The 15,914-nt window shown below is 45.3% G+C and overlaps 1 protein-coding gene across 2 annotated transcripts in view; it reads left to right on the plus strand.

The window, feature by feature from the left end:
• The window catches only part of SLC12A4 (solute carrier family 12 member 4), an 83,321-nt gene that overhangs the window by 61,881 nt on the left and 5,526 nt on the right, over positions 1-15,914 (plus strand). For both annotated transcript variants that reach the window (XM_055000679.1, XM_055000680.1), the window contains exons 9-21: positions 757-921; positions 1,021-1,119; positions 1,336-1,393; positions 3,271-3,445; positions 5,679-5,797; positions 6,236-6,334; positions 7,858-7,977; positions 8,999-9,103; positions 9,644-9,812; positions 11,489-11,684; positions 11,935-12,104; positions 13,392-13,523; positions 13,624-13,731. In XM_055000679.1, coding sequence (XP_054856654.1) covers positions 757-921; positions 1,021-1,119; positions 1,336-1,393; positions 3,271-3,445; positions 5,679-5,797; positions 6,236-6,334; positions 7,858-7,977; positions 8,999-9,103; positions 9,644-9,812; positions 11,489-11,684; positions 11,935-12,104; positions 13,392-13,523; positions 13,624-13,731 — 1,715 coding nt within the window. The remainder of the gene's footprint in view (positions 1-756; positions 922-1,020; positions 1,120-1,335; positions 1,394-3,270; positions 3,446-5,678; positions 5,798-6,235; positions 6,335-7,857; positions 7,978-8,998; positions 9,104-9,643; positions 9,813-11,488; positions 11,685-11,934; positions 12,105-13,391; positions 13,524-13,623; positions 13,732-15,914) is intronic.

Genomic DNA, 15,914 nt, shown 5'->3' on the forward strand with positions numbered 1-15,914 from the left:
TAAGGGCATGAGCATGTTCTCTGTGCCATACTTGTTCATTCCTGTGATTCATCAGGAGGATTTAATAAATCCATTTTCCTTCAACACTTGTGTGTTTATTTTCTTCAGATCCCAAAGAACCGTTGTCGCTCGGCAACGTAGGTGTCCCACAGCAGGCTGCTTTCGAAGGGTAGCTTCCCTCTCCGGCGCACTGCTGTGGGATGTTACATTCCTGGCTAGGTTGGCAGAGGAGAGGCACGAGCAATCAATGGAAGAAAGCCTTTCCACTGTAGCTAACTGCCCCCTTTTCAGTGCTTGCTCACCTAGGCCCTCTTTGCCCTTCCTTGGTTCTGGAAATGAGAGCACCCTGCAGTGAAATGCCTGGGGATGAAAAGCAACCCGTTGTTGACAACCTTCTATAGGTCACCTTATTTCCCAGAAGTGGAAGAAGCGGCAGCAAGAGCAGCTGTCAATGAACACTTCTGTGGCTGTAGTACATACCAGCATTTGATTCATTGATATGCTACAGTTGCGTGTATAGAAACAAGAATCCAAAGTGTGTTCTGAGTGCATTTGTGTTCTGTGCTTTTGTGTTCTTGTGTCTGGAGAAAGAATCATCTTCTAGCCAGCAGTACATCCAGTGCAACCAACTTTGCCTTTCTAAATTGTTTGTAGGGAGCATTTTCTTGTGCTGAGTGGGGTTTACCTGAGAGATGTTTCATTCACTCATCCATATATTCATTCCCTGCTCCCATGTCTATAATATCCCCTCTCAAGATAATATCTGGAGTGATTATTTGGAGAAAGGAGAGATCCTGGAGAAAGCTGACCACCCATCCGTCGATGTTTCTGGACACAAGAGCAACCTTCACTTGTACGTTTATGCGGACATAGCAACATCCTTCACGGTGCTGGTGGGCATCTTCTTCCCTTCGGTGACAGGTGAGACCGTTGGGTGTTCTCTGAGCGCTTTCTCTCTCCCATTGTCCCTCTCAGTGATGTGTCAGGAGCATACGTAACATAACAGTTTTTCTTTTAAAGGGATCATGGCTGGCTCAAACCGATCCGGAGACCTCAAAGATGCTCAGAAATCTATTCCTATTGGAACTATCATGGCCATTGCCACCACATCTCTAGTCTGTATCTTTTTTTAAAAAAATTATTTCCAGTACATTGTTTATTACCTGGTAAGGTCTTTGGATACCTGCTGTCTGTTGCTTTGCATGGTCCTTTTTAAAAATTAGTTTAAACGGATTTAAAAAATTAAATTCTTTGATGGTATGAATTTGCTGTGTTATTATCACTGGCATTCTCTGATGTCCAACTACTTTCCTTAGCCCAATGTGCTGCATTCAGATTTCAGCTGTGTCCTGCTGTTTGGAGCTTGTATCGAAGGGGTCGTTCTTAGAGACAAGTAAGTAACCTTCATACATCCAATACTGGGGTGTGTGCTTGTGCACACACAAAAAGGTTGGTTTTGTCTCTCACTTCCGCTCTTTGCAAAATTGTTGTATCCTGTTTATTTGTGCATATTTTACCAGTTGCTTAATGCAGGACTGCAGTTATTTTAGCAAGTACAGAAAAGCACAGAATGGTGGAGCTGAGCATGCGTTGAAACTCTTGGGCTTAATGTTTTTTAAAAGCTAGTTTTTGTAGTCCTTATGACTGGGTGGGGTTTCAGTGTCCTGTATAACTTGTTGCTGTTACGCAGGGCTCAGAGTAAAGTAAATTATGGAGATGCATAGTTAATCTGCATAATCTAGTTTATCTTGATGAAGAATGGTGATTTTTTTAACAATACACAAAGTCCTGCTTACATGATATTTCAGCAAACAAATGTTATACACATCAAAGACTTGCGCCTGGCTATTTCTGTGCACCAAGAATTTGAGACTGAGCCAGTCTTTTGGTAGAAGAGGGATTGCTTGGTAGCTGCATTCAGAATATAAAGAATGTTTTGGGATGTGATTGCTATGCTTTAACCAGCTAATAATGCATCTCAAATTGTTAGTCAGGTCGCTTAACATCACTGGTCATCTTGAAACTTTTATTTAACTCATTCTTAATTTTCTGTGCCTTCAGTAGATCATCACACTGTATCTGCTTCAGGCTTTAAATAAACATATCTATCCAAATGAAGAGAGCCTTCGGTGAATCTATTTCTCATCATGGCCAAATCTGTGGATACTTATATCCAGAGACTGGGAGCCATGAACAAACAAGGCAGATCTTTCTACAAACCTGAGAAAAGTTTGCAGAAAAATCTGAAATCTAAATAAACAATAGAAACAGTACCTGTTGCTTTAAGAAACACCCTCTTGGTGGCTGTTGCTTGGCCACCACAACAATACTGCCAGGCTTCAAGCCTTGGTTTCTGTCATTAAAGGGCAGGTGGAGGGGACAGGGCCCTTTCCAGGCCCAGCAGCAACCACTGGGGTGACTTGCTACCATCCAACTTGCATGACTCACCCAGGCCTAGCTGCTTACTACTGTTCATCTACACAAAAGTCAGTGTAATTCAATGGTTAGAGTTTCAGACTAGGATCTGGGAAACCCACGTTCAAATCCTTTTGCTGTTGTGGAAGCTCACTGGGTGACTTTGGGCTGCTGAGGGGAGGGAACAAGTAGAAGTTAAAGCCAGGGAAGCAATTAAAAGTAGGTTGGTTGGTGGGAGAGAAGGAAGCAGGTAAAGGGGAGAAGCTCTGGGGTCTTTCAGGGAAAAGGAAATAATGGGGGAGGGGAAAATGAGATGCCCTCTGAAAGTTCTTGCAGGTTCTCCTCTTGTATGTAACTATGTTTACTAGATGGCTGGAGTCCAAAGTTGAGGAAGCACTTACACTTTTTAGCGTGGGGTGGGGTCACCAATTCTCCCCTCCCACTGGTGCCCCATTGTATGTCCTTCCAGAAAGCCTTTGAAGCAGCTGTTCTGTTGGGTGTGTGTATGCGTGCATGTACATGCATGTACACAGGAAGAATGCATCCCCACATTGTGCACTCCCTGTGGATGCAAGCCACTGTTAGTAATAACTTTGGTAAATGCAGTGGTGTAGCGTGGATTGGCAGCACCCGGGGCAATTCCCGGTAGGTAGTAACCGTTACTACACATGGCGTACACACACACACTATGCCACTGGGAAATGCACTTACATTCAGACACCCTTCCAGTATTGGATTGGAAGGGTTTTTTTCTGTGTGTTTGGTCCATATGTATGAATGACAAATTACTCCTTTAGTAACTTTAGAAAATGCAAGCCAGGTCTCTTGAAATAATTAACCCCATCCTTTGTACAGATACGGTGATGGTGTCAACAAGAATTTAGTGGTGGGCACTCTTTCGTGGCCCTCGCCTTGGGTGATTGTGATCGGCTCATTTTTCTCTACTTGTGGGGCTGGTTTGCAGAGCCTCACCGGAGCCCCCCGGCTACTTCAAGCAATCGCCAAGGACAACATAATTCCTTTCTTACGGGTTTGTACATGTTTAAAGCTTTTTTCCCACTTATGAGGCTCAAATCAAGTGAATATAAGGGGTTTAGGGAGAACTTTGTAAGTAACTGTCTTGAAAAAGAGATCTATCCACTTGGAAACTTTTGTGTGTTCTCCACTAGGAAGATACAATGTTCTAAGAGGATATTGAATCTTTAAAATTTTATCTCCCTCTCTTTAAAACAAACAAGTTTTAGTCAGCCTGACAACAGGACAAACAAAACCGCTAAACAATAGAATTCTAAGAACAAATTAAAAATGAGCCCTAGTTAATTCTGATTTCTAACCTCATATATTAACACTAGCAACCAAACCCATTTTTTAAAAATGGCTCTAGAAAATAGAGCACCCTCCATAGAGATGGGCTGCCTCGCCTGGCCTTCCTGCCGCAATGGCACCCCCTGAAGGAATGGGCCGCCTCGCCTGGCCTTCCCACCATGGCAGCGCCCTCTAGAGGTGCACCAGGATAGAAGGTGAGTCGTCACCAATACGGCTTGCCTTTTATATAATAGGATTGCGTATCTTACACATTTGACAGTAACTGCAGTAGGCCAGTATATTGTATCTTCTGGCTGAAGTTTTGCCTCTCCAGGATCCTCACAATTACATGCAGAACATTACAACCAGGAAGAGATGCCGAAAAAGAACAGTGGACAAATTCATGGGGAATAGGTTCATCAGTGGCTATTAGACCAAACAGCTAGCTGGAACCCTCATGTTAAGAGGCAGCGTACCAGTTGCCCAGGGGCAGCCTTAGTAGGGATACTTTGTCCACTGTGACTTTGCCTCTGTCCTTCCTTGGGCTGTCTGGTTGGCCACTGTAGGAAGCAGGTTGTTGGACAACCGATATTGGCAATAGCTAGCGAGAACTGGTGTGATGTAGTGGTTAGAGTGTCAGGTGAGGATCTGGGAGACCCAGGTTCGAATCCCCACTCTAGAAAGTTAAATGAATCCAAATTAAAGGGCTCAGTATTAAAATTGCTGAATATAGGACACACACACACACATGCATGTATTTATTACAAATTAGTTTAAAAACAATTACAGGCTCAAATATAGCCTCCGTTAAGATTAAAAATCCTACGGAAATCTCAAAGACCTTCTGCGACTGTGACCAAACACATTTGGGCCTTATGGCCTTATTCAGTGGTCAAGCATAGTTATTATACATTAGCTCCAAACAATGCAATAATATTACATTAGTCAATACAGGACCAAGTTGGAATAGTGTTATACTTAATATCAGAAACTCAAGGCAGAGATGTACTTAAGAGGCCTCAATTGAAATAACCTTCTGCCCTAGTCAGGTAGACATGTCTAGAGTGATAATTCAATTATGTACCTTCCTTTTGCGGTCCAAGGAAATAAAATCTAAGTGCAGTCTGGACGTAATGTAGCAGTGTATATACACTTCTAGGTTACTCCAAAGCAATCTGGAGTTAATGTATATTGTATATTGATACATATTTGTTCTATAGTCAGAAATTTTAATACTGGGCCTTTTAATTTGGATTCATTTAACCTTCTAGGTTCTTAATTCATTCTTTTGAGTCCCCCCCTTGTCTTTTTCAACTCCCCACTCTGCCATGGAAGCTTGCGAGGTGACCTTGAGCCAGTCACATACTCTCAGCCTAACCTACCTCGCAGGGTAATTGTGAGGTCAAAATGGAGGAGAGGAGAACAACGTAGGCTGTTTGGGTTCTCATTAGGGAGGATATTGGGGTATAGGTAGTCCCCTGTGCAAGCACCGAGTCATTACTGACCCATGGGGGGACGTCACATCACAATGTTTTCTTGGCAGACTTTTTATGGGGTGGTTTGCCATTGCCTTCCCCAGTTATCTACACTTTACCCCCAGGAAACTGGGTACTCATTTTACCGACCTCGGAAGGATGGAAGGCTGAGTCAACCTTGAGCCAGCTGCCTGAACCCAGCTTCTGCCAAGATCGAACTCAGGTCGTGAGCAGAGCTTGGGCTGCAGTACTGCCGCTTACCACTCTGCGCCACGGGGCTCTTTTGCCATTGGGGTATAAACAAAGTTAAAAAAACCTTGTGTCCTTGGATACAAAGGCCTCTGATTTGTAATGGCCATGTGGTTATCACTTCTGAATGAATTCTCCAGCACAGCACTGGCATTAGATGGTTTTTAAACTGTGCTCTTTTGTTGAACTTGAAATGAACCACAGCCTATTGTGTCCCTGAATCTCCTTTTATAGGTTTTTGGCCACGGAAAGGCAAATGGTGAGCCTACCTGGGCCCTTCTGCTGACAGCGGTGATCGCAGAACTTGGGATTCTTATTGCATCCTTGGACATGGTAGCCCCTATTCTTTCTATGTGAGTATTGACATTTTGATATTCTAAGTAGAGTGGGATTCACGGTTCTGAATTGTTTGCTGCATCTGCTGAATAAGCAATTGTGTTTTGCATCTTCAGAGAACCAGTCAACCCCAAAATGTCAAGGAAACTTTGTATGTTGCAGGGGATTCTGGGAAGTATTTTAAGGTGTGTGCTCGGTCAATGTGGGCTGCTGGATGCTCTTGTTGGGGCTACCAGCGTTTGTGCTCCAGCAACCTATTGTGCCTGCACATGGCAGAGAAAGATCACTTGCGGTGGTGTCATTTTGCTTATGTGGATGCTGGAAGCCTTCTCTTTGTGTGCCCCACCTTCCAAAGTGTGGTGCGTGGTCGCTAGAGGTGGGGCCTTCTCTTTGTTGGCGCCTCTCCCCTCACAACTGTACTTGCCAAACTTGATGAAATACGTTTCTCCTTCCAGGTTTTTCTTGATGTGTTACCTGTTCGTCAACTTGGCTTGTGCCGTGCAAACCCTTTTAAGGACACCAAACTGGCGACCCAGATTTAAGTACTATCATTGGTGAGTTAAAAAAAAAACCTAGAAGATGCTTAAGGGCTGATTTAGACACATGAGGGCCAGGGAGAAAAGGGGGAAAAAGCATAGCAGGAGAATGTTAAAAATTTTGAGCCTGTCATATCTTCTGGGTTTGTTTATTTAGAGCAGTTACATGTTTGCTTCACACATGCATGTTCATTTATCATATTATTCTTTTTTCCCACCCTTTCTCTAAGCAGTTGAGGAGGGCTGCATGTATAGTTTGCTTCTCCCCCCACCCCTCCATTTTGTCCTCACAATAACTTTGTGGTATGTTTAAAAAAGTGTGACTGGCCCAGGTTCACCTGATGAGATTCATGGTTGAGTGGGGATTGAGCCCAAAATCTCTACAGTCTTCAGTCTGACACACAGAGGTCATTGCGTAGAAAAGGAGCTGGAGGGACTCATTAGCATAACTCTTTAGCATATGCCCTGCCCCTTGCCATCATCAGAGGTGTGTCATTGGCGTAACTGATTTGCATATGCCACACCCCCTGATATCACCTATCCTGGCTGTTTTGGACCCAATCCTGGCCATTCAGGGCCGACATTGGGCCCAAAATGGCAAAGGGGGACTGAAAATGGCCAAAAAGGGGCCCAAAATGAGTGGGAGAGTGATCTACCACCCGTGAGAGGCCCGATCTGGGCCGTTTTGGCCTCAATCCAGGCTGAAACAGGCTCAAAATGGCCGAGTCAGGTGGGTGGGGCCACCTGACATGTGACCTCTTTGGGGAACTGCCGGAACTGCATTCCTGTGCATTCCCCCTCGAGATGAGCCCTGCCAACACAGAAACCACTATGCTATGTTGGGTTGGATCCTGTAGACATTTTCCAGAAATTAAAAGGGGGGTGATTTTTCCGCCAATTCTTCCCCCCTATGCTAATCCTAAGAACCTCCCTCCACCCCAAACACCCCGTGTCCCCTAGCAGCAGCATTTCAGAGATCATTTTGGGCTTGGGAGGAAAGGAAGTCCTGTTCCGCTGACAGAAATGTATTCTGCTTGTGGAGATTTACCACAGTATCCAAGCACCTGGCTCCCACTTGTATCCCAGCTGGGGATAAAACAGGAAGAAAGAGAACTCTAAGCTCCTCAGAGGAAGTACAGGATAAAATTGAAATTGATAGTAACCATTATCAGTGTTTTAAAGGGCTTTGCGTATATCATTACAATATGCCCGTAGAGAAGGCCCATATTGCAGATAGTGGAGTGGGGGGAGGAGATTGTGGGGGTTAGGCTGATAACGGCTTGTCTGTAGCAATCTGGTAAATTTGTGGCCGAGATGAGATTTGATTCTGGGACTGCCTGCCTCACAGCTTGATCTTGTTGTTGCTATGCTGTGCCAGCTAAAATACCCCAGATGGAATCTCCATGTTGCCTGGAGCCTCGGGCGCTTTTCAGCCTCCATACAACCAGTTGCCTCCCTGAATGAATTCAGTGGCTTTCATGCAGATGCGAAACAGTCCCAAGTATGCATGTTAACCTTTTTGAGTCTTGTTTCCTTTCCAGGGCATTGTCCTTTTTAGGCATGAGCATCTGTCTTGCGCTGATGTTCATTTCATCCTGGTATTATGCTTTAGTGGCTATGCTCATCGCTGGCATGATTTACAAATACATTGAATATCAGGGGTAAGTAGCTTCTAATGAAACTGAACCTATAGTTTAGAATGGTTAGTGGGTGGGGAAGACTGCAGAAAACAGGGTTACACTTACCTGTAACTGTTGCTCATCGAGTGTTCTTCTGTGCAGGCACACATGGGAGCTGCAAACCACTGGCCTGCGCACGCGCAGCTCCCATGTGGGACGGCACAGAAGACGTAACGATGAACGATCCCTTTTGTGTGTCTGTTGAAAAACTTGGGACAGGCAGTTTAGAGCGGTAATCCACTATGTGGCACCCTCTGTGCTTCCTTGAGAGTTGAGTAACCTCTCTTTGAGTAGTCTGTGGGGGTAACCCACAGGGTTTTGGAGCTGGCTTTTTGCTTATTGTAAACAGATCAGTTGTATTATTTGTTGAAGTCCTAAGCCTAAAGAAATATTGCTGACATCCTGAGGACCAAAGACCAATCTGCCTCTCTTCTGGAGTTGAGAACTGTGGACATTATTATTTGAATCATGCTGGAAATGCAGTCCCCAGTCTTGTTACTATGGGTTGGATCCTTTCCACTCAGTCTTGCCCCATTCCCCTCCTTATTGCAGATACTAACCCACGTGGCTTTTGTCCATGCAAGTCCCATGATCTCCCAGTGTTGCCATTTTTTGGCGGTCAGACGTGGACCGCCTCCTTCCTTTTTTACCAGCAGAAAAGCTGGTTGGGTTCAACCCAATTATGCAATCTGCTACGGCAACTGGGTTGAGTCCTGGCTCATGCTTGAACCGGGAGAGCCTGTAAAAGAAGAGCAGGATATTTGTATTTGGCTTGACTTGTTTTTATTGTTGGCATTGTTTTGAAGTTGTGACTCGTGAGCCTCCCTGTGCAACTTTTGGAGAGGCGGCGTGCAAATTTTCTCAATATATAAAAATAAATAAATAGAAGAGTTAAATAAATGTATTCTCGTTTATTCATTAAGTGCCAATTTCTATGACTGGAAACGTATATGTGCTCTAAATACAGTTTTAGCAGCAAGAGCTTTTAAATACTGCCTTACAGGGCCGAGAAAGAATGGGGCGATGGGATTCGGGGTCTGTCACTCAGTGCTGCCAGGTATGCCTTGCTAAGATTGGAAGAAGGACCCCCCCACACCAAGAACTGGAGGTAACTTATTTTCAGTTTATTAAAAATGGATCCTGGCACTATGGAGGGCTAGTGGTCTACTTCCTGCTCTGCTTCTGAATTTTCACTGTTCTCCCTAAAGAACTCGAACTTCAGAGAACCTCTTTAAAAGTCACTAGAATAGATCAGTTCCTCGGAAGGACTGTAACATGCGTCTCTGGGCAAACTCTCTTTTCATGGAAATGTTATTTACTTTGCGTTAATATGCGAAACAGCTGCACAGCTCTCACCCCTTGAGGTCCAAAGAATAACGTTCGGTCCCAAAGAATAACGTTCGGTCCCAAAAACCTACAAACCTGCTTATGTTGGGGCTGAACTGTGAGCAGCTGCTCATATGAACAGAATTTCAATGAGTCAGGCTTCCAGGAAGAACAGTTTGAATACGTAAAAGCCACGGGTGCTTGGCCTGAGTGGGTAAAGCTATCCATTGCTGCTTAGAGCTGCTTAATATTCCAGCAGACTACTGGGGGCCCTGGGAAAAGCAACCCACACCAAGACTTCTCTGCTTTTCTCTTCTTTCAGGCCTCAGCTGCTGGTGCTTCTGAAGCTTGATGAGGATTTGCATGTGAAATACCCCAGGCTGTTGACGTTTGCTTCTCAGCTGAAAGCCGGCAAGGGGTTGACTATTGTTGGTACAGCAATCCAAGGCAACTTCCTAGAGAGTTATGGAGAAGCCCAGGCTGCAGAACAGGTGGGCGTGGAGGGGTGCGACATAGTTACATTTTGGAGCGTTTGGCCTGAGAGGTCGGCAGCTCTTTTTAGGGAAGCGGCATGAATTTGTTTGTACCCTCTTGGAAACGCAGCAAATCTATTCCTTGCACCCAGGGGTGTTCGGAGAGGTTCCCTTGAGCACTTCTGCTGAAGCAAGGAGCGAAAAGTTGTGCTTGTTGAATCTTATGATGATGTTTGTGCTACAACAAGTTTGCCAAGACAAACCAGCTTCTGCCCAAAGTAAAGCTGGAATCCACATCCTCTGTAACTTTGTCTGGGACGTGCATTAATTTCTCAAAATATATGCTGCGGGGTTTTCTGATCATGCATAATTTATTCTACTTTTGTTAGGCCTGGGTGGGGCGAGGACATCGTGTTCCCAACCGCTGGAAATCTTCTCTGGCTTTTGAGATTTTAGCAGAGAACTTTCAAAAATGTTTTGGCAAGTGCAGAGTGCAGTAAACTTGCTTCAAGAGCTGACACGTCTGCTGTTGTTGTAAGGCACAGAAGCCCTTGTTTGACTCAGAAGCTAACAGCCCTAGAAAACCACCACAGATTTACTAATGCCCAGGGCTTTTTTCAGCTGGAACACGGTGGAACGGACTTCCGGGACCTCTTGAAAAGGGTCACATGGCTGGTGGCCCCGCCCCCTGATCTCCAGACAGAGGGGAGTTTAGATTGCCCTCTGTGAAGGAGCGCGGAGGGCAATCTAAACTCCCCTCTGTCTGGAGATCAGGGGGCAGGGCCACCAGCCATGTGACCATTTTTTCCAAGGGCAACCCACTGAGTTCCACCACCATTTTTCTCAGAAAAAAAGCCCTGCTAATGCCTGCAAATGGGCTTGGATGTAATACCAAACCACCGCTGTACTGTGTCCCCTGAGCAAGCGCCTTAGGCTTCCTCTATGTTCACGCTCTTCCTCACCTGCAGCTCGCTGTAAATTGGGAAGGGGGAAGAGAGACAAGCTCTGAGCCACTCACACAATGCAACACCACGGCTAAACTGAAATAATTGTTCATGGTCACGTAGGACTCATTGCCCAAAATTTTTATTTTATTTTTTTAAAAAAACAATTATATCCTACCTTTCTGCCCAATTAGGGCAGACTTTAAGGCACAAACTACTCGATATTGAGATGAATAAACAGTACCTTCACATCTAGAGGCAGTATAAACCTCTGAATACCTGTGCTAGGAAGCAACATCAGGGGAGAGTCTTGGCCTTTGTGCCCGTTTTTCTTTCTTTCCTTCTCTCTCTCTGACTTTTTGTCCGCTCTCCCCACAAGCTAATGTTTTCTTATGGTCACGCCATGCACATGGGGTTGGACCAAAGAAATCCTTTTTGCTCCAGCCTATGGTGGGCTATTCCCTAGGTGCCTCTCCCCCTTTTAATAGTGTTGGATACCATCCCATATTTTGTGCTTGAATCCATGGATAAAATATTATTGCTAAAGCCATGATACATTTTTTTTAAGAATTCCACTTATTAGAGATCCAGTATAAATTGGTTGTCGTCTTGTGATCCTGAGAAGGAAAAAAAAAAACCTCCCATGAACATGAGGTTGGTGATTGTATGTAAATCGTAAAGTGATAGATTGTCCTTCAAGGGTTGACCTCTCGAGCAGAAAAACCTTAACCACTGTGGTTATCTTTTCAGACTATCAAGAACATGATAGAGATAGAGAAGGTGAAAGGCTTTTGCCAAGTCGTCGTGGCCAACAAAGTCCGAGACGGCATTTCCCATTTGATACAGTCATGCGGGTTGGGGGGCATGAAACACAACACTGTGGTGTTAGGCTGGCCGTACGGTTGGAGGCAAAGTGAAGATCCAAGAGCCTGGAAGACATTTATAGGTAAATTCAAAGGAAACGTATTTTAGCATCAGCGCAGGCTAAGAACCAAATGGATTGCAGTCATAGTGGACCGTCTGGCTTTAGGGTGGAACTGGAGGGGATCGGAGTTTGTGGCTGGATGAGGGATTTGCATAATGACGGGGCGTTATTGATTGGCTGAGCGAGTTTGAATCCGTGATGACTTGGTATGTGAGCAACCCTTGATCAAGGACATTGTCTGCTCTCTCTCTTCCACCTTTATCGCCTCCAGACACAGTGCGTTGTACAACCGCAGCCCATCTTGCCCTCCTTGTGCCCAAAAATGTGTCCTTCTACCCCAGCAACCACGAGCGTTACGTTGAAGGGAACATAGACGTCTGGTGGATCGTCCATGATGGAGGCATGTTGATGCTGCTTCCTTTCCTACTCAAACAACATAAAGTAAGAGTGCCTGGAGGCAGCAAGACTGATTGGGGGACTCCCAGACTCTGTGTGTGTATGCACACACGTGTGTGTATGTACACACACATTTGCATTCATTCGTTCATAACCAGATGATGATTATTTATTGATCAGCTCTGCCCAAAGGAAAGGAAAATAGTTGACTGAGCCTCAAGTAGGATCCTTTTTGCTGGCTGATGTTAACACTGAAGTTATGCAACCTGTAGCCCAGTTTTTATCCACTGGACTATATTTGAGATGTTCCTTTGTAATTATGTATTGCCGGTACAGTTTTATTTATTTGTTATTCTCTGCTTGTTATGGACATGTGATCTATGATTTTATAAATATTGTACTATTTGGTGTAAGACTTCAGGTCGAAGGAACGGAATGTTAATAAAGGAAAGGAGTAAAGTAGTTAATCTCCTTTTGGGGGTGGAGATCTCAAACTGCTGTTCCTGCTTTGGCAGGATGCTAGCAGTGGGTTGTATCCAGCCAGCATTTTTCATGCAGTCTCACCCAGTTCCCCTCCTTACTACAGCTCTTGGCCCACATGGCTTTGGTATATTCAGGTCATGTAATCCCCAGCATAAAGAGCGAGCCTAATTGGCGGCCAGGGGCTGGGGGAGTAGAATAAATCTGTACTCTGGGGTTTTATTGTTTTAATTATGTATTGTAAGTGGCCGTGAGCTATGAGGAAATGCAGGATATAAATGTTTTGCTAAATAAGTGGTGGGCTCTTGAGTCGGGGAAGAAGAACGTTTATTTATTTACTGTCTGCCATTCTCACTGAGACTCAAGGCAGATTACAGTGTGTGAGTCAGTTTCAATGACATTTCAATAAACAACACAACAGGGTACGCAAATACAAATTCGCAACGATTTAAAACCAGCAGAAATTCGATACAGAGTTAAAAGAAATGTTGAAATGGAGCATAAGGAATTCTAAGACTGCCATATTAAACAACATGAGAACTATCCAGTAGGATCATACTTACAACAATAGTAGCAAGGTCTGTAGTCACTCTCTGTCCCTTTACTGATGCACTTTCCTATATGGCAGCCAAAGGACCATAACTGGCACATGGATACTTTTGGGAAGAAGCAGTCCTTTGGGCATTTTGGGGCATTCAGAAAACTCACCCTAGATTGTCAGTATTCTGCTTCTGCTTCTCTGACATTCGCTAGAAAAAATGCATACTTATTGGTGTAATAATAAGTGTGCAGAGAGGGCTGTCTCTGCAGGCAGATTTGAAAGTTTTTGAGATAATTCTTTTTCTTCCCCAGGTTTGGCGGAAGTGCAAAATGCGGATATTCACTGTCGCTCAAATAGATGACAACAGCATCCAGATGAAGAAAGATTTGGCCACTTTCCTTTATCACCTCCGAATCGAGGCTGAAGTGGAAGTGGTAGAAATGGTAACAGATTTTATCTCATTCTGTGGTTTGGGGCTGTGGATTCTCGCCTCTCCTGGTAGGATACTTGAATGCCTTCCTTGTTTTTTGTTTGCTTTTTTAGCAAAACAGCGATATCTCTGCCTACACTTATGAGCGGACGTTGATGATGGAGCAGAGATCACAGATGCTGAGGCAAATGAGATTGACCAAAACAGAAAGAGAAAGGGAGGTAGGAATGTTTGAGCACTGCTGCAGTACATTGGAAAGGTTTGGTACATCTTGGAAGTGACAATCACCTCGGTTTGCAGCATAAATAATCCCTCCTCTCAAACCTTTAGAAATGTGCACTATTTGATAGAGATTATCCTATCTGATCATGATGACTGATGCAGTCTCTAGTGAACTGGAGCTGAATGTCTTGAGCGTAGTGATAGCACTCATCCCAAATAAGCCTCACATGAAGCCGCCTTTTTGGCCCTGGCCCTAACCTGGTGGAATTCCCTATCTGAGACAACTCAGGCCTAGCGAGATTTACTATCATTCTGCCGGACCTGTAAGACAAAGATGTTCTGCCAGGTCTTTGTGGTTGAGGCAAAAGGGGCTCTTCACCGACCACCTACCGGGGGAGGAGTATCCCCTCCTGGGCTTTGCTCTTTGTTGTTTGCCATCGGCCACTGTGGGCCCAAATGGCTATATGCAGGATTGTGCAATGTGTGCTGCTGAGGACGGGTTGTGAAACTGCAACTGCTATTTTTATGCTACCCGTTTTAATTGCTTATCTTCATATTTTTAATTGATGTGATCCACTTTGAGCCTGCTTGCAGGGAGAGGACTACAGATTTAATAAATAAATACCGAATCAGGCCCTTGTTCTACCACACTCAGTGTTGCCTATTGAGACTGGCAGCAGCTGTCCAGGATCTCAGACAGAAGTCTTTCACATCATCTACTGTGAGATTCTTTAATTGGAGATGCCAGGAATTGAACCTGGAATCTGCATGCTAAGCAAATGTTCTGACATTGAACCCCCTCACTTAGTCATGAGCCTTCCTGGATGATCTCTCTCCCAACTAACCTATCTCACAGAGGTTAAAACAGAGAAGGGTAAAAGCCACACATGCTGCCCTGAGCTCTTTGAAAGAAAGGTGGGATAAAAATGTAACTGATGATAGTCGTGCTAAGCTAAAGTATTCCACTGTGTTTAGTTCTTCTAAGGTAGTTCCTAGCGGTATCGAATACCGCTTGCTAGGTGGCCAGCATTAGGAATTGAGGGTGAGCATGTCTGTTTCCAAGAAGTGAGAGAACGGTAATGTTTTGCGGTTTGCCGGGGAAGTCCTAATCGCATTTCTTCCAGAGTCGATGCTGCAGATTTTTGACACACCACAATATGCCATTCTTTATGCATTCTATAAGTTGGAAAAGCAGAGTTATCTGAAAGGTCTCTTGCCCCCTTGGTCCTCTTGAAGATGGGTACAGGAGCTTAAACATGAATGCCAACTGTAGAATTGTGACCTCATTCACGCTGCATTGGCTGTTGTGTTCTCATTGCACTATAGCAGACATTTGCAACCAGATTGCCTCATCTGCACAGGATAATCTAGTTGCAAATTACTTCTTCTATTGTAGCCTTAGTCTTCAAGGTAGGGATCATATGGCCTTGTGCGTTTTCATTTTCTTCTCCCCTTTTGAAAATGGGTTATGAGTGACATTGTGCCCAAAATTTATTCCAGAATCATTACGTCATTGTGGATAAGCTGGCAGCTCATCATTACCTTGTTTTGGACCCAGGTAGGGCTGTGCATGGGTGGGGATATTCGGTATTCCCGCTTCGGGTTTACCTAAAGCAGGAAACTGATTTGGAATACCTCCAAATCCGAAGCAGCTTCGGGGTTCGGGAATCGCTTCGGTATGCTCTGGGAAGATTCGGAGCATACTGAAGCAAGGGGAGGAAACTCCCTACCACCATCCCCCATCCTCCCTGGGGAGACCCCTCCAACCCCCACCCACTTACCTGGCAGCAGGAGGGTCATCAGCTGGGCAGTGGGCCACCACCACCACGGCGGCGGCAGCGGCAGTGCAAAGCAGCACGGATTGGAGCCAGCCAGCTCCTCTGCTGCCGCCGTGCCACTGCCCGAGCCTGTGGAATGGTGGGGAAGGCTGGAGCCGCCACCTCCGGCCCTTCCTGTCCCTCAAATGGATGTGGCACGGCGGCCGCCGGCATGCCACAGCCATTTGGGGGGCAGGAAGGGCCGGAGGAGGTGGCTCCAGCCTTCCCTACCACCCCGCAGGCTCGGGCGGCGGCGGCAGAGGAGCCGGTCCAGAGCCACCGCAAGGTAGGTGGGGGGAGGTAGGGGGTTGATGTTTAAAGGGCCCTGCCACTGCTTGCAAGCAGTGGTGGGGCCCTTTAAACAA

Source organism: Eublepharis macularius, chromosome 16, assembly GCF_028583425.1.
Source record: "Eublepharis macularius isolate TG4126 chromosome 16, MPM_Emac_v1.0, whole genome shotgun sequence".
Taxonomy (NCBI): domain Eukaryota; kingdom Metazoa; phylum Chordata; class Lepidosauria; order Squamata; family Eublepharidae; genus Eublepharis; species Eublepharis macularius.